Source organism: Rosa rugosa, chromosome 1, assembly GCF_958449725.1.
Source record: "Rosa rugosa chromosome 1, drRosRugo1.1, whole genome shotgun sequence".
NCBI lineage: Eukaryota > Viridiplantae > Streptophyta > Magnoliopsida > Rosales > Rosaceae > Rosa > Rosa rugosa.
Genome location: NC_084820.1, coordinates 7495531 through 7513909, shown reverse-complemented (window position 1 = coordinate 7513909; position 18379 = coordinate 7495531). Strand labels below are relative to the sequence as shown.

General features: G+C 44.8%; 1 protein-coding gene across 4 annotated transcripts; it reads right to left on the bottom strand.

Moving 5' to 3' along the window:
• Positions 1 to 3879: 3879 nt before the first annotated feature.
• Positions 3880 to 11462, bottom strand: LOC133714049 (uncharacterized). Of its 4 annotated transcripts, none has more exons than XM_062140075.1 (4): positions 11267 to 11462; positions 5804 to 10209; positions 5568 to 5711; positions 3880 to 5489 (listed from the first exon to the last, which is right to left on the bottom strand). In XM_062140075.1, the coding sequence occupies exons 3-4, from the start codon at positions 5695 to 5697 to the stop codon at positions 4864 to 4866; spliced, it is 756 nt and encodes a 251-aa protein (XP_061996059.1). In that variant the 5' UTR covers positions 5698 to 5711; positions 5804 to 10209; positions 11267 to 11462; the 3' UTR covers positions 3880 to 4863. The 4 variants fall into 4 exon arrangements, with proteins under 4 accessions (XP_061996059.1, XP_061996051.1, XP_061996044.1 ...); XM_062140067.1 differs by lacking the exon at positions 11267 to 11462 and having other exon boundaries at positions 5804 to 6578; positions 7363 to 10531; XM_062140060.1 differs by lacking the exon at positions 11267 to 11462 and having other exon boundaries at positions 5804 to 10531.
• Between the last annotated feature and the right edge of the window lie 6917 nt (positions 11463 to 18379).

The following is an 18379-nucleotide window of genomic DNA, read 5'->3' as shown; positions in this document are numbered from 1 at the left end:
CATTACCACAAGGGCAACCGCTCATCCCACGGGGATAACCGTAACAAACAGACGGAGTCTTCCCAGCGGTACGCAGTGTTTACAGTCCTCACAGCCTCGTATGAAGAGATATACGACCAGTGCAAAGACTAGATCCCCACCGCCACCCCCAAGAAAGTACCCAAGGGTGGGAAAACCAAGAAACACAGGCAAGTGGTGCAAATACCACGAGGACAGCGGTCACAACACCAATAAATGCAACGCTCTCAAAACAGCAATTGAGACTTTGTATCGTGATGGCAAGTTGGACCAGTTCAAGGTGCGTCAGCCGCCTCCAGTGGTCGCCAACATCGAGCCCATGCGCCGCATCAACACCATCGACGGCGGTGCTCCGATCACCAACATGTCTCATAGGGTAAGAAAGCGCTATGCACGCCCCAACCACCCCAAAGAAATTTGCAACATCCGCTATGAGAGATCCGCTAAACTCCCAAAGTCTGGTTGGGAACCCATTACCTTCTCAGAGGAAGAAGAGCGCGGAGTATATCTACCCCACGATGATCCATTCTTGATTGACGCCATGCTCGATAAATGGTCCGTGGGAAGGGTCCTCGTTGACAGCGGATTCGCTGTCAATGTCATCTTCAATGGTTGCTGTAGATACCTCTACTAGCAAGCTAGTTTGCTATCTCACCAAGCATAAGTAACACCCTCTTAGGGGGGCCCACAAGCCATGGTGGGGCCAACCGCGACATGCATACCGTAGCCCGACATACAACCTACCCCGTGGTAGTCGGAAGCGACCATGACCTCGCCGGGAAGCAACCTTTCAGGCCTTGCCAATATGCCTCCACAATATGTATTTCTAGACTAGAATGGGACTTCTTGTCCCACATTGAAGAAAATGTAAAGGAAGTAGCCTCCCTTCCCTATAAAAGGAGACTCATTCCCACTTACTCAACATCCCATTACATCTCTTGTAATCCCCTTGGGCCTCAAGGCCCAAACACACTAGTTAAGCTTTCAAGTGGATGTAGTCTCCCGCTAAGGCGGGAGACGAACCACTATACTTCTTGTGTCTCTCTTTCTCTCTTACTCTCTATCTTTAACGTTAATTAGAGCCTTCAGTTTCTAAACATTAACAGCTGCTATAACCAACTCCAGCGGAATAGGAAATTACTCTAAGATCACGAGCCCTTACTTAGTTTCTTCGGTGACGTCACACAACCATTAGGTTTTGACTACATGCGCCTAGTCATCTGCGCTAGCCCATGCACAGCGGAGATACATACAGAGTTCATCGTTGTCCACTGCTTCAGTTCATAGAATGCCATCATTGGTCGACCGGCGCTCAACAAACTAAAGTGCATCATAGCCAGATATATGCTTCTCATGAAGTTCCCTACACCCAACGGGACAGGCTGTGTGAAGGGACCACGACAGCTGGCACGAGAGTGTTACTCGACAACTGTGGCACGGTCAACGCGCCGCCATGCGATCCTAACGGTGGGAAACCATGTGTCGTTGACGGATGCAATTGAAGATCCCAGGGACGACGAGGAGAAATATGTAAAAAAGGAACCTGTCAACCCAGAAACATCCTTGAAGGTTATCGGCATCTCTAACGAGCACCCTGAGCGGACAGTCCGCATCGGCGCTCAGCTAGCCCCAGAGATAGTGGCAGAACTCACTTAGTTTCTACGAGACAACATCACCGTCTTTGCATGGTCCTACACTGATATGCCGGCATCTCCCCTGAAATCATCACGCACAAGTTGAGCATCAAACCGTCTTTCTATCCGATCAAGCAGAGGCGAAGGGCTTTTGACGAAGAAAGATATCGTGCAATAGCGGAAGAAGTCGCAAAACTCCAAGGCATTGGGTTCATCCGCCAAGTCAATTATCCTCAGTGGATTTCCAACTTGGTCATGGTTAAGAAACCTAGCGGAAAGTGGCAGATGTGTGTAGACTTCAAGGGTCTCAACAAGGCATGCCCCAAAGATAGCTTCCCGCTACCCCGCATTGACCAACTAGTTGACGCTACAGTAGGACATGAGTTGCTCAGCATGATGGATGTCTTCTCAGGATACAATCAAATCAAGATGCATCCCAGCGACCAAGAGTGCACCACCTTCACAACCGACAAGGGCCTATATTGCTACAATGTCATGCCCTTCGGATTGAAGAACGCTGGGCAACATACCAGCGGTTAATGAACGCCTTGACAAGTCAAGCATCACCAAAACCCTAGCGGAAATCTTCAACATTGAGGTCAATCCCAGCTGGATGGACGAAATAATCGAATACAAGCGCAATGGAACGCTGCCAACCGACAAGGTCGAAGCAAGGCAACTTAAGCGGAGAGCAACCCGCTATAATATCCAGAATGGAAAACTTTACCGCCAAGGGTTCACCCATCCCAACCTCCAATGTCTGACCCCAGATGAAGGAAAGGTCGTTCTGGCAATGATACACGCCCGGGAATGTGGAAACCACTCCGACGCCAGATCTCTGGCCAATCGTATAATGCTACAAGGCTACTTCTGGCCCACGCTCGGTGACGACGCCAGAAAGGTTTCCAGGTCCTGCCACAAGTGTCAACAATACGCTGACCTTCCCCATGCCTTGGCGGATCCCCTTTCGATAATCATCGGCCCATGGATTCACTCCGTGTGGGGCCTGGACCTACTTGGCAAGTTCCCAACCGCTAGGAGACAGTTCAAATACATCATTGTTGCCATAGACTACAACAGCAAGTGGATAGAAGCGGAGCCGCTGACAGCAATAACTACCGCCAAGGTAACTCACTTCCTCTGGAAGAACATCTACTGCAGCTATGACGTCCCTCATACCATCATCACAGACAACGGAACACAGTTCAACAACAAAGAGCTCGTATCTTTCACGCTAACCTGGGCACCAAGATGAGCTTTGCATCTGTCGCTCACCCCCAAACCAACGGCCAAGTCAAAGCGGTAAACAAGGTAATCAAGAAGCTACTAAAAAAGAAGCTCGATGACGGCAAGGGTTTATGGGCGGAGAAGCTCCCGGAAGTTCTGTGGGCCATCAGAACTACCCCAACATCCACTACTGGTGAAACACCATTCTGTATGATGTTTGGGATTGAGGCCGTCCTACCCATCGAGGTCACCCAGCTTACCGCTAGGGTCGAGGGCTACTGTTCCGAGACCAACGGCGAGGGCATCAACCTCAACAAGAATCTCGTCTAGGAAAAGCACCACAAGGCCCATTTGCACAACTTGCAAAACAAACAACGGGTATCGCGTTTCTATAACACCAGAGTCCCGGAACCTCCAACTTGGGGACTGGGTCATGAAGGAAGTCATTCCCCCGCCAACGGCACTCCGTCCCACTTGGGAAGGACCATACAAAATAGTGGAAGTCGTCAGCCCCGACACCTTCTACTTGATGGACAAGGATGGCGTCACACCGACCCACCATTGGAATACTGAACACCTTCGGTATTATTACAAATAGTCATGTCGCTACCCAAGAGCATCTTGACTTAGCTAAATTTTTGTGCAATATTTAGCTAAGGGAAGCTACCCAACGGGTACAACCCCACTTTTGTAAACGCTGATCTATCAGCTATCAATGAAACGAGGAATTATTCAAACCATTGTTCTCCACAGCACAAAAGTAAACTGGCAACGCCAACAACATTCAGCGGACCACGTCCGCTACATTGTGCACTTAAAACAATTTTAATTCCTTTAATGTTTCATTGATTAACAAAAGCACAAGTCAAAACTCTAGCGGTATATCAACATCCAAACAACGCTAACATATTATCAGCGGAAACCACACGGATAATTTCAACAGAAATGGCATTTCATTATAAATATAGGTTGGGACTCCCCAACCAAAAATTTGTCCAAGTACAGATTAAAAAAAAAAAAAAACGCCTCAACAGCAATAGCAAAATAACAGAACAAAGCTAAGAAAAGTAGGGCAGTGTCTTCATGGGTTGTTGGAAGCACCAGTCACGCCTTCAGCGCCAGCTTGGGTAGTCGGGGTGATCGAGCGGCTTGTCTAATCGGACCTCGGAGCAGTGGGACTAAGCGTCACCATCGTACCGTCCTCCCGCGTATGGGCGGCCAAAAACTCTGCGCGGGAGACGTCTGAGGGAGTGGGCAACGGTGTCTGCTGGGAACCATCCACCACACGCTGGCCACTCTCACCACTGCCAGACCTCACACCCTCAGGTTGGCTGAACATTGGCTCGCTTGCAGGCGGTTCCCGCTGATCAGAAGACTTAGGCCAAGGCGCCTTGCTCCAGTCGATGACGCCCTTCTTATCCAACATGTCGAAGTTGGCAGCAGCACCAGCCTTCTCCGCCTCTGTCAGATTGTGCTTGAACTCCGGAGACTGCTTGTAAGCCTCCACAACAGCAGCATCTACCTGACTCCTCGCAGCCCCCAGTCAGGCAACCTCAGCCTCCAGCTTCTTCAGTTCAACGGTTTTGGCGACAGACTCCCGCTGAAGGATCTCGCAACACTTACCCTTCACCGCCACTTGCTCCTGCAGCAGGGCCATGTCTTGTTCCAGCCTGGCAACCTTGTTGTTTTGCTCCAAATCCCGGTCGATGGCGACAGTCAGCTTGCCCTGCACATCCACCAGGTCACATTCGGCCTTGGATAGAAGCCGCTCAGTGTCCGCCAGCCGTTTGGACGTCTCCTACTACTCCTGCCGGAGGCCTTCCATGTCTTCTCTCAGCTGCTGCTCAGCGGGAGACGACTTCGACGCCGCCAAGAACAGCTCATGCAGCCCAACAAACAAGTGCCCAAATGCTGAGCTTTTCGGGGACTGCTGAACGGCCGTAAGGCGGACAGTCCCATCCATTCCGCCGAACCCAAGCCTCTCTCACAGATGGAAGAGGAATTCCTGCTCAAGATCCGTCAGGAACTCGGTGTAGGCTGCAAACGAGTCTAGCCCATTCGTCGGCACTTCCCCGGCGACGGCCACAGTCACCTTCTGCGAGGCCTGCCTCGCCCTCTTCTGCTGGCGGATCCCAATTGGCACCGAGTCCTCTGCCTTCTCCCCTTCGACGGGGTCATTCTGCCGCCGTTTCTTCTGCAGAGGACCCTGAGTGGTGACCCTCGGCGGATCATGTGGCTCCAGGCCCGCAATGGCAACGGGCTCCTTCGTCGGCACCGCCCTCTCCCTCTGGGGCCCACGCCGATTGGTGGGCACTCTCTCCTTGGGCTTCTCGGGAGCAACACGCGCCTGACTCCCGCCAGCAGCCCCACGCTCGGCGCGAGACTCGAGCTGCAGAACAGTCTGACCGGCAGCGGCGAGATGGGAGTGATGGGGCATCGACATCACCACCTCAACCTCCGAGTGGCTCAGCGCCTGCGTTTGAGGATCAACCACGGTCTGCTTCGCGCTAAGCCCAGCTGCATACATGCCCTCAATAAAGTTATGCAGATCCGCATGGTCCATGGCTTTGGAAAAAGCGTCGCGGCTGGCTTTGTTACCAGGAACGGAATCTGAACAAAGCAAACTATACAAGTTAGCATAAGCGTAAGATGGGGTCGCAAGGGCACAGGTTGGCGGACGTCGCTTACCAAGGGCACGAGTCAATTTCAAATCGACCAACAGCTCCCAGCCGGTCAACAGACGGAGATCTAGTAAGTTGTTGTTCTGCCAACACCCTTTGATCCTTGCTATGCGGCACTGCTCCTCGCGCGTCAGCATATAGCGCAGGCCCGCTGCACAGGAACAGAGGTGATGTTAGAAACATAATAAAGGTATATTACAAAAGGAAAACCGCAAACATTGGTCAGTGGAAACTAGCGACAACCTCGGATAGGTTGGAACTCCGACTTAATCCTAAATGTCGGCGCCTCCTCATTCTCCCCCGCGTCATACTCTCATCCCGCGGTAGTAATACAGAAGGTCGAACCGCCAGAGGGACATCGAATCCTTCAAATTCTCGATTAACTTGGGCGCCCCCTAGCGGCGAGTGAGGTTCACCTGTCCTCTACAACCCTGGCGCCTCATGTAAACCAGTTTGTAGAAGTGCAGCACCTGTGCCACGGTCAGACCTTCGCAGCCAGAAAGCCGCCAGAGTGAGTTGAGCGCATTCAATAATCGCCACATATTAGGGAAAATTTGCCCAAAGGCAAGGTCGAACTCGCAAATCAAAATCTGGAGGTTTGGCAGTAGCGGTAGAGTTACTCCCTGGCGGAAGATGGCCTCGTGAACGGCGGCGTACCCCACCGGCAGAATTGCCGCCTTCTCGTCCCTCGTCGGCGGTCATAACTTCACCACGCCAGGGAGACGAAACACACTCTTCAGACGGTTGACAGCCGACGCAGTCATCGGACTGCCCGCCTCTTCAACCGGCGTACCATCACGAAGAACCCAAGCCAACTCTATCTCTTCACCACCGGCATCTTCCCCACCAGCGGAATCACTAGCCACACTATGGTTAGCTAGCCTCTCCTCGCGCCGCTTACGGGCGGCAGGTTCTTCCCTTGCCGTCGAACTTTTCGGACGCCCACCGCGAGCCATAGCCACTTCCGAAGGTATGGTTTGTAAGGGTTCAATATCTAGCGGTTCCGGCAATGAGGTTCCTGTAAAGGCAGACAGACGCAACGAGTCAATAAACATCCTATCTGAACCGCTGAGCAACACGTCAGACCCGGAATCCTCACTGCTCGAAATCTCTATGACGCTAGCCATCAGAAACACCCTAAAACCCAAGTCAGTCAGTTCCAAAACGATCTAAACTATCCCTATGCCAGATTTTAGTCAAGAACACCAAGAACAGTCATACCCAGAAAACCCAGAAAATACCAAAACAAGAACACAATGTATATATAATTGGATTTCATGCATATGATTGTGGTTTTGATTTTTGTTCCTTGCGTTCCACCCTTGTATATGTATTTTACGTTTTAATTTTGTTTCTTTTAATTTTCAAAACCTAAAATCCCCCCTTTTTTTTATGTTAATTTGTATATATTTCTATTCTTAATTTGTTTTATTTTTGTAAATAATACTTTGTACTTTTATTAATTATTTATTTTTACAATTACAGGTGTACCATCAATCCCCGGCTTGAACGATCCCTACTTATTCTATACTGACAACTACATTTTGCAGGGTTAAATTGCGCGCTTCCTTTTAGCTGCATCAATTTTTGGCGCCGTTGCCGGGGATGATTTAGGCTCAGAACCCAAATTCGACCATCTAGCAAAATTACAACCCTCAAACCCCTGCCAAAAACGCCCAAACCAATTCCTAAACCATCCTAGACCCTCAGACACATCACAGAAAGACAACAAGTACCTCGAAAAGCAAAAGCATTGAGACAACACAAACAAATTAAATAAACACGGGGCTCGGATCACCAACCTGAAATATGGGAACCCTGATGCGCTTGGAGACGATGGTCTTCCCTGCGACGAATCTCTTTCTTCAAACAACAACGCTCTCGGTTGAATTGCAGAATCTACTCCTCAGCTCTCAGAACACACAGCTTGAAGACGAGGAGTTCGGTTTTGAAGTGATGAAACTGTCAAAATCCTGTGAGTTTCCCTCTCTTTTATGTCAACATCAAACAAATCCAGGCCGTCCGCTAAAAAACGACATCAAACGGGAACCATCCACGTGCCCCACGATCGCATTCACTATCCGGATTAGGAGAAGGCGTACACCCACACGCCAACCCAATGCATGATAGCCACGTGTCGGGCGCTGTCAGACAAAGCGTCTATTCGAAGTAACCGTCAAAAAGCAGGCATACCATTAGGCAAGTGAAGCAGTCTCCGCTAAGCGCAACACCGCTAGCGGAACTTCTCCCTTTCACCTTGCAAGTGACAGTCTCCGCTAAGCGCAACACCGCTAGCGGAACTTCTCCCTTTCACCTTGCAAGCGATAGTCTCCGCTAAGCGCAACACCAAGCGACAGTCTCCGCTAAACGCAACACCGCTAGTGGAACTTCTCTCTTTCCATCTTGCAAGCGAGACAGTCTCCGCGAAGCGCAACACCGCTAGCGGAACTTCTCCCTTTCACCTTGCAAGCGACAGTCTCCGCTAGCAGAACTTCTCCCTTTCATCTTGCAAGAGAGACAATTTCCGCTAAGCGCAACACCGCTAGCGGAACTTCTCCCCTTCATCTTGCAAGCGAGACAGTCTCCGCTAAGCGCAACACCGCTAGCGGAACTTCTCTCTTTCCATCTTGCAAGCGAGACAGTCTCCGCTAAGTGCAACACCGCTAGTGGAACTTCTCCCTTCCACCTTGCAAGCGATAGTCTCCGCTAAGCGCAACACCGCTAGCGGAACTTCTCTCTTTCATCTTGCAAGCGAGACAGTTTCCGCTAATCGCAACACCGCTAGCGGAACTTCTCCCCTTCATCTTGCAAGCGAGACAGTCTCCGCTAGCGGAACTTCTCCCTTTCATCTTGCAAGCGAGACAGTTTCCGCTAAGCGCAACACCGCTAGCGGAACTTCTCCCCTTCATCTTGCAAGTGAGATAGTCCCCCCAACGCATCATACCGCTGACCTCCAGCGGAGGGACTTCAGCCAACGGCGACTCCCGAGGCAACGCCTCATAATGACAACAACCGCCACGCGGAGTTGCAATCAAGCCCTGTTCCTCCGAGACAATTAAGGGGACATGTCGTCAACAGTCTTCGACGGCCCTGATCAGGCACGTTGACCCCCGACACTAGGGTATCAAAGATTGGGCTCGCTACCCAATACCCTCTGCTCACAGCTCCCCCTCAACAAGCAATATGCCGGCCAAACGGAGGCCTATCTTAGCCGGGGAGTGGGGGACTCCCTGGGGGGCCTAGAAGGGGCCCACCCGAAAGGGTATAAAGCGTTTGCTCGTAATAAATCCATGGTTGACAACGCACTGACGCTAATTATGCTCTCGCAAGTCTAGCAAGAATAACGCTTCAAAACCGCTAGGCAACTCCCCAACCAAGATTGCCCTCCTTGACTGGGGACTTGTACTTACATGAGCATTTGTGAAGCATAATTAGCTATAATGAGCCACGCTCATGCTACCGCCAGCGGTACCAACAACCACCAACGGTGTGACCTACGAAAACACAGCCAAGCAGGCTATCACTTGAGCCCCGGCTCACCCCCAGATCGCCGCGCCAAGAGCGCCTCGCTGAAACATCAGAAGCTGGGAATTGAACCATATCAATCCCACATCGAAAACAAGAAAGAGATCAATCTCTTCCCCACCTATAAAAGGTCCACTCCTCTCTCCTCATTAATTACGCATTTACTACTTACCTACTGTTATTCTGTCAACACAAATATATTGACTAACTTAGGCATCGGAGAAGAGAAGACCGCCCAACGTGGTCTCCCTCTGACGCCCTTTGTATTTTACTTGACAGATAGCGGAAACTCTGAGAACATCACAAGTAGCGGTCCGCCCATCGGACCAGCGTTAACCGAGATTTGGGCTATCGCTCAATCTTAGACATTAACAGATAGTTGACAATATATTGATTTAGCTTGTGATTCCTATAAATAAGAAGATATTATACATGTCCTATATATATTTATATGAAAGTCAATATAAATAACATGCTAAAATAACGGCAAAAATTATTTTAAAAATAAGAATTAAACTTCAAGAATAAGGATGATTACTCCGTTGATGGCGTTATCACCACTTCCCCGAAGAAGTGCCGCTTTGTTAAGAGCTTGACGCTATCTTTGGCATGCCGGTCTAATCTTTTTCCAACGACCGTCACACTCTCCTCCCAATCTAATTAATCATGCCTCCAGCCGGCTTGCAAGTCTCGTACACTTCATGTATACGCTCCCACAATTTTTTCTTCTCTTGACTAATACCCTTATCACCATCTTGACCAACGGTAACTACAGCTACGCACAGGGCTATATGGCTTCCAACACTCTTGTCCAGTGGCGGAACTGTGTTTCGGTCTGACGGGGTCCGACCCCCCCCCCCCCCCCCCCCCCAACCTTACTGTCATTTATATACTTGTATGTGCATTGCCGTTAACCAATCTAAGGAAAAACCTTCCATTCATGAAGAGGACCCCTCCCCCCTCCTCCCAAATCCACGTGATAATCAATTGATATATGAAAGCTTAATAAAACAATCACTAATAATAATTGATACGCTCATTATGAGAGTCAATTTAACCCTGTAAAATGTCATCGTTAGTATATGGTAAATAGGGATCGTTCTATCCGAGGATTGAGGGTACTCCTGTAATTTTGTAAACAAATTTAGAATTATGTATAAATATAAAGTATTATTTACAAAGTTGAAACAAAGAACAGGAATATAAAAGTAAATACAAATAAATATAGCACAAACACAAAATCTAAATAAAAACTAATTCTAACACAAGACTAACTAGAAAAACACACATGAACTGAAACTTTAAACCTAAAAACTAAACAAAGTTCACTAATTCTTTTAAGGTATTTTCAGATTATATTTGAAATATTTACAAATACGAAAAACTAAAAACTGAAACTTATATACAAGAACACATATATATCACAAAATCAAAGAAAGGTTTTGGGGGGGGGGGGGGGGGGGGGTTTGATTTAGGTTTTTCAAAAATTAAAAGAAACAAAGTAAAGAAAATATATAAACACAAATACAAGAATGGAACATATGAAACAAAGATCAAAACCAATTTCATAATCAAATTCGATTCAACCCTATAATTGTTCATCTAAGTCATGAGAAAGAAGTTGATCATGTGAAACATTCAAAGCAAATGATTTCCCATATTTTACTTTTCATCACTAATTAACCTAAGTGAAAGCACAAAGATCAATCCTATCAAACATGCAATCAAATTCTAGAAAGCTAGATCATCAAAACATGTTTAACGCATGAAGAACAAAGAGAAAGGTTATCAACTTAAGTGTACAACTTAGTATGAATAAGTTCATCTAATTGCAATCCTTTTCAATTAAATTCGACTCTTGTCCAAAGCCTTTACTACTTTTGATTCAAGTTCACAAAACAATTAGGTGAATCATGTTCTTAAATCTAGCAACAATCATATGTAAACCCTAGATGTTTCGAACCACATAAGATAAACACATAAAGGATATCAATCAAGCAAATTTAATTGAACAATCTCACATAAGCAACTTTGGAATCACAAATATAGGAATCGAAAACTTTTATTCAATCATAAGAATTAGGCTCAAACTTTGCCTCAATGTTATTGTTAACTAGACATAACCAACGAAATCAAGCAAGGAAAAATCAAAAGTGATTACAAAGGAAGAGGTTGAATTACACCGTGAATGGAGATGGTGATGAAGAACTTGAACGTTTAAACTCTTGAATATTGGAAGCAAGCTTCAAAAACTCACGGCTTCAAGGTGGATGATGGAGGGATGCTCACGGTTTCTTCTTCCTTCTTCCTTGCCTTGCTTGAAACGCAGAAGATGAACTAGAGAATGGAGAGAAAATGGATAGAGGAAGAAGATGGAAAATTGTTTTATGCATGGTGTCTATATCCTCCTCCCTTATTTATAGCCTTTGTGTCATGATTATGGCTTCATAATTTGACCAACAGGAATCTGCCACAAGCAAGTATAAATCAATTTGATTTAGAACTCCCTAAATATCTCTTTTAGGTTGTAGAAACCAAATTGAGTTAGAACTTCTTTGACACAAAACAGATTTCCGGCAGATTTGACCTCAGTGCACTAAAACAGTCATAACTTCTTCTATAAAATAGATATTGATGCGCTGTAAAAATTTCTGAAAACTAGACATCCGTAGCTTTCCAACCATATATAGATCACAATTTTATGAGTTCTGAGATGTCCTCAGGGCTCTGTTGAAGTTGACTGATCTGCACAGGCAGATTCCTAAAAACTCTCCCTTTTTGGGATTTCCGAAATCTTATTGAATATTCTTTATTCTCACTGCAAAAACCAAATGGAATTAATTTAGGACTCCTCCAAGATGTCAAGAAGAGTCTAGAAACTCATGTGCAAGTCACATGCTTCAATCTTTGGGCCAGACTTCTCAATTGGACAATTTCAAAGCCCATTCTTCAATTGCCGAAATTTCTTGTGCATTCTGGAATATTCTTGAGCTATCTTGAGTCATCTTGAAGCCATAGCATCTCCTAGCACCACCAGGATTCCTAGTCTCATCAGGTTTCCTAGTATGAGTAGAACTCAATTTCTTCATTTCTTTCCATTTTCACGCCTTTTATGCTCTCCTTAGCCATTTTTGGACTTTGAGACTTCATTTTACCTGTAAAACACTAACTAAGTTAAATTGATCAAGATAAAGGAAATAACTTAGCAAAATATAGGGTTTAAACATTATAAACGTCGCATTTTACGCTCCTATCAATAATAATACAGTAACATTAATTAAAAACCAGGTTGCTTTTTTTTTTCTTTTTTGAAACGAGAGTTATCTATCGGTTTGTTTTGAATTTATTGTTTATTTATGGATTATATTGAATATGATTTTTAATTTATTTTCGGTGTAGTTTTTTTTTTTTTTTACTTTATGTCTCGACATCCCCAATGTTTAAATCCTGATTCTGCCCCTGCTCTTGTCTTGGGTTGGGCATCTTCTAAAAAAATTGAAAGCTAGCTAGATGAAGAACAATGGCGAAAGAGGATGAAGTTTGGAGGAGATTGGAGATGTTTTGGAGTGAAAAATTATGAAGAAGAGGGTTGATATGTATAGAATTTGTTAAAGTTACTGTTCCAACGGGCAAGAACCTTTTTCTGATTTTTTTAAAAAAATTCTTTTATTTTTTCAAGTTTTTTTGGTTTTGTTTGGACCCAAAATGAGCATTTTGGCCTGACAAGGCACGTCTTGGAGAAATTGAGCCAATGTCAGTGGCTCAAGCTATATATTGTCGACAAGTTCGAAATATATATTTAGAGGCTAAATAAAGCCTACTATGGAAGCATGGAAGCATGAAAAGTCAACTTTAGCACATTTTCCTACTTCGGCTAGGAGAAACCGAGCTAAACAAGGAAGGAGGGGCGGCAGACTAACCAAACGAAATCTAAATGAGCTAAAACTTTCTAGATTAAATCTAGAAAGCCCAAGGATCATTTCTTATGAAGAGTGCCAGAGCTAGTTTTGAATGGAAGGCCTTCAAACAATCAGTCCAATTTTCTGCAGAAGCAAAACTGGAAAACTGGACCTGTAAGAGGTCCAGGAGCGTTTCCGTCCCAACCACTATATCAAAAGCTCTGAAATTTGACCAGGATGATCTACACTCATAGTGGAACATTTGTTATGCAGAAGTCACGGTCAAAATCTGAATGCTTGATGGAGATATAATTGAAGGAATAAAGGAGCCGAAAGTGCTTCCTTATCTCCAAAATTCATCATTCCTTATCTCCAATTATGCCTCCTTATCTCCGAAATTCATCATTCTTTATCTCCAATTATGCTTCCTTATCTCCAAAATTCATCATTTCTTATCTCCAATTAATGCTCCACTATCATTTGTTTAATGCTAAACACTTTGGCATGGTAGCCTATAAATAGAGGTTACAATGAAACACTTCAACACACAATTCACAACAACAATCTCTAAGATTATCCAAGCCTCTCTAGAGCAACCCCTCTCTAAGAGCAACTCCTCTCTTTCTCTTACCGGTGATCACACTCCAGTCCTAGTCTTCTCAAGAGCCGACTGTCAGTGCCACCAAACCCTCTGTCAACGTGCTTCGGTCCTAGTCTCCTCGGGAGCCGACTATAGTACCGCGACCACAACGGTTACGGAACCAGCCAAGCAAGGGTAACGCCCTCGCAAACCAAACCTTCCAGCCAAGCTAAAGTCACGCTTTAGCAAGTTCTCTCTACTTCCCGGTGATTTCGCTCTGCTTAACCTACAACGTTGAGTATCGACTTGGTGACACAAGACAAAGTCCTCCAGCACGAGGCACAAAGAATCCTGCGACGAGGTTGGTGCTCTCCTCGTCTACAGTCGCTCAAAAGAAGTCAGGTCAAGGGACACCCCAACGACCGCACCCGAACGGTGCTGGCACGCCCGCGCAGAAAAGAGACTGTTGACCAGCTGCAGCAAAATTGGAGTCAAACAGGTTTAAAACAAAATTACTTTATTATTAACCGTTAATTTTAATCCATGACTTTTTTTCACTGTCAGATTAGAGATTCAGTAAATATATATTTACTTTTTTACTTTTAGAACGAATTAATCTTGGCCTTTCATTTAAATAGAATTAATGAAGATTGAATTTGGGTCGTTCGTTTTATGACAGTTGGAAGCCACCAACGGCTTCTATCACACATGGAGCCCAGTGTCAGTCACCATTGATGCGCATGTAAGGCGCGTTTCTTCCCCATCCACCATTATTTTGTCATTTTGCGCAAGTAAGGGATCCAGACTCCCTGTGGCGTGTTGACCATTACGTCAAATTAATATCAATTGCAGTTGGGGCCCATGTCTTGTCCCTCTGAAGCCAAAATGGTTTTCGTTTTTCAATCCTTCGTCATTTTGGCTAAGCTTTTGACTCATAAGAATGACTACACATTGAGATTGGTTGGAAATGCCTCATCACAAAAGTCAAAGCCAAAATGGCTTATGACTCCACCATTGGAGATGCCCTTAGAGAGAGTTGTCTCGCGCCCCTAGGTATTCTCTACCCACCCACCTGTGTTGGTTTCGGGTACAGGTACCCTTTTGTTGAAGGTCGTTCGACCTTTTCCTGGGAGTATGGCATGAGTTACTTCAGCGTCGTGGCTCCTGATACTAAAACATTGGCTCGGGGCATTTTTCGGGATTTGTTTGAAATAAATTTTTTTTTTTTTTGAAGAGGGATTTGTTTGAAATATTCAATGACTTGGATTATGAAGCTAATCTTCTATTTTCTTGTCCTTGATTTCCATCCAGATGATAAGTTTCATAACGGGTCTATTTTTAATTTTTTTATAGAGCGTCTCTTTAAAGTATAAGTCATCCTTTGTTTTTTCCTTCCATCGTTGAGTCTGACACTTTAGACCGTTTAATTGCCATTACACTTGAGTCCGTTCAATTGCATAATTGGCATCGAGTAAAGCAGTGATTTCGTTCCAAAACAATAAAGGTGCAGTTCAACTTTGCTGCTATAATCCCAGGGCAAGCAATCGCGAGTGCCTTGCGAGGTCGGGACTCTTACGATTTTCAGGAAGCAGTTAGTTCTAGACATCATTCTCAGGCAGAATGCAGCAAAAGCAGGGTTGTCTCCTTGTTCGGCAATCTTTCTCCACAACAGCCCGAAGAGCTGCATAGAGCTGGGAGGAGGGATGTTAGGCTGTAGGCGTTTCCACTACAATGATTCTAAAACTGGTCCTGTTGTAAATTTCCTGATGGAGAACCAAAATGTCAAAGCTCCTTACCAGATTGATTGGACTATGGCTAAGAGGATGATTAAAAATTTGTAGATAGTGACCTACGCCTCCAAGGAGTACAAAATCACTCCAAACCCTGCAGACAGCAGACCTTTTTAAAATAAAATAAAAAGGACAAAATAGAAATGGAGTAGAGATCACAGTTCATGAATATTTTGCTCAGTATAAGCAGATGCAGTAACTCGATTCAGCAGATTTTCCATGCTCTAATGTCGGAAAACCAATGAAACCATCCTACTTTCCTCTTGAACTTTTGTGACTTGGTTTCTTTGCAACGCTATACCTGAGTTTATCAGCTTCTGAATGCACCTACCTCTTAACACTTTGCAAAGTTAGTTCAAGTCACATTGTCTGCTTCCTCCGCAGCAGATTTATTTATAAAACCACTATCTGATGAAAACAAACTAGTTTCCTGTTTATGGGGGCCGAAAATAGGTTTAGGATAACAATGTAATAGGTCCAATCGATCCTTCCCAATGTAATAAGTAAATGGCGCACTTTTAGAAGACTTGGTTGCAAGTTGCAACTGAGTTTAATTATAATCGAAACCGTGGCCATATCAGGGGTCTGCAGTTAATCACCGGGGAGCATTGCTGCATGATTTCATTAAGATTTGATGAATGCAGTGGACCTTTTGATGATGTCGATATGAACATGTGTATGTTTATAGTACAAGAGGGAATGTTTCCATGAGAAAGGGAGAAATATCTTGGATTTGATTCTTTGAATATTTGCAGTAAGCTAACAACTTGGCAAGTTCATTGCATGTGTTAAGTTGTAGGAGCTAGCATAAGAATTTAGAGGACGTAAGAGATGATGGCACCTCGCAACTTAACACATGTTGTGATCGGCAACATGTTGGTCTTACTTACAATTGGATATCAGGCCGGCAACGTAGTCCTTGGGGTGGACCAGTAATTCTTCTGATAAAAAGAATAGTGTATGTCTGCTTTTGTGATTAATTGATGCACGGGTGTAGCTAGCTTATTGCTAGGAGGGTCACTTGACCTTCGCAATGCCTCGTCAGTTCTCATACCACAGCTTCGGGACAGAGAAAGCCCCCAATGCGCTGCAAACAAACAAGCCCAACCCAACGTAAATTTCAGAAGACAAACTTTACAAGCTCCACCAGAGTCCTCTCGAACCTCCGATACATCCTACTCCTCTCTCGCTCAGCTTCCAAACAGGCTCTGCAGCTGTCCCCTAATTCCTAGGACCCTGTTTGGTTTCCCAGAAAATTAAAGTTTCAATCTGTAACTTTTTTTTTCTTTTTTTGAAATTTTGGCGAGTGGGCATGCACTGGGGTTTTGTGGAGGAGTGTTTGACAAGGAAAATCCGGGCAGCATTGATCTGCCTGACCGTCATTGGAGCAAGTCACGGATCTTGATCTTTCAGACAGATGTGTTCAGAATTTAATCAATAAGGTTCGACCGTTTTCGGTAGTTTTTGTTGATTTTACAATCTTGTGCTGAGTGAGTGTGATATTCTATTTGGCAATATACATGATAGCAACATTTGATTATTAGATTCAGATTGTCATGCGTACAGGATTGGTCAATAACATTTAATGGCAATCTAGTAGCATTTCATTGATATGTTTTCTTCATTTTGTTGTTTTAGGCATTTATTCCTTTTCAGTTGCCATGTCTTTCGTACTTGAATCTTCGGGGAAATCCGAAATCCTTTAGAATAAAGGGAACCGTCACCAGGGCCTATGAGACCTCACTGGCCGACTTATTGTATGTACCGCGGAATTTTCCTTCATTACAGTCTCTGGAGGTAATATTATTTTTCTAGTACAGAAGTTCTTTTGTGGGACATTACATTTTGATATGAAAGCTTAGGATATTTAGAATGTAAACTTGTTTGTTATATAGAATTTTTTTGCTTTATAGGTGGATATTCCTGGCCCTTTTGGAGAAAGTGCTCTAGATATTTTTGAATCTCTTCCTAATCTTTCTGTACTGAATCTGTAGTGAATGGTGTCAATGCATCTGTTTGAACCCAAAATAACATTTTTTCCCGACGAAGGAGGACTCGAAGACAACCGGGCCAATATCCGTGGTCCAAGTTATATATTTTCGACAAGCTCGGAATATATTGTCTAGAGGCTAAATAAAGCCTACTTGGAGATCAAGCAATCTTGAGGCAAATCTGAATACTCCTTGATTTATTATTAATTATCGAATATTTGATAATTAAAGATAATTGATTTGCTTGATCCCGAGTCTGATGTGAGCCATGCGAATAGTGAATATTCTCATACAATTGATACGTTCGCGAAAGGATAGCGAATACTATGCAAGCTGGCATCAAGAATATATATTCCTATAATTGCTTTTGGCATGGTTGATCAGTTAAGGAAAGAGTAAGGACGTGATGCATGCATGGTAGTTATCAAAGCTACACATATTGCAATTAAAGGTGGCATGGACATGGACCAATTCATTAAGGACTCAATATGGTTTCCCATGCAATCAAGCAATTAAGGTGGACATGGAACAAGGTGCGGATATATATATCAGATCCCCAATACATGATTGCATGCCGCGAGCTACAGAGTAGGAGTGGGCAGAAACCGAACCGGAGGCCAAAAACCGGCCTAACCGGCCCGGAAAACCGGCTCGGGAACCGAACCGGATGAAACAGGGGAAAAAAAGACTTGACCGAACCGGACCGGATATATACGGTCCTGAACCGGGTTCAGCTTGTGAACCGGCCGAAAAAAACCAAACTAGTCCGAATAATTAGTATTTATTTAAATTAATATTATATATTTATATTGATATTATTTTTAATAGTTGTCGAATTCTGATTGGTTCAAATCCGGTTACACGTACTCCTCATTGCACCTGATTGCTTTCATTGAAGAAAACCCAGCTGACTCATGTCAACTCTCCCTCATTTCGTCGAGACCCTCATCTCTCTCAACTCACAGCGACAGCCGCTCTTCTCTCTCGACTCGCAACAATCGAACAGCGACCGAAGGCGCCGACTAAGGTCAACG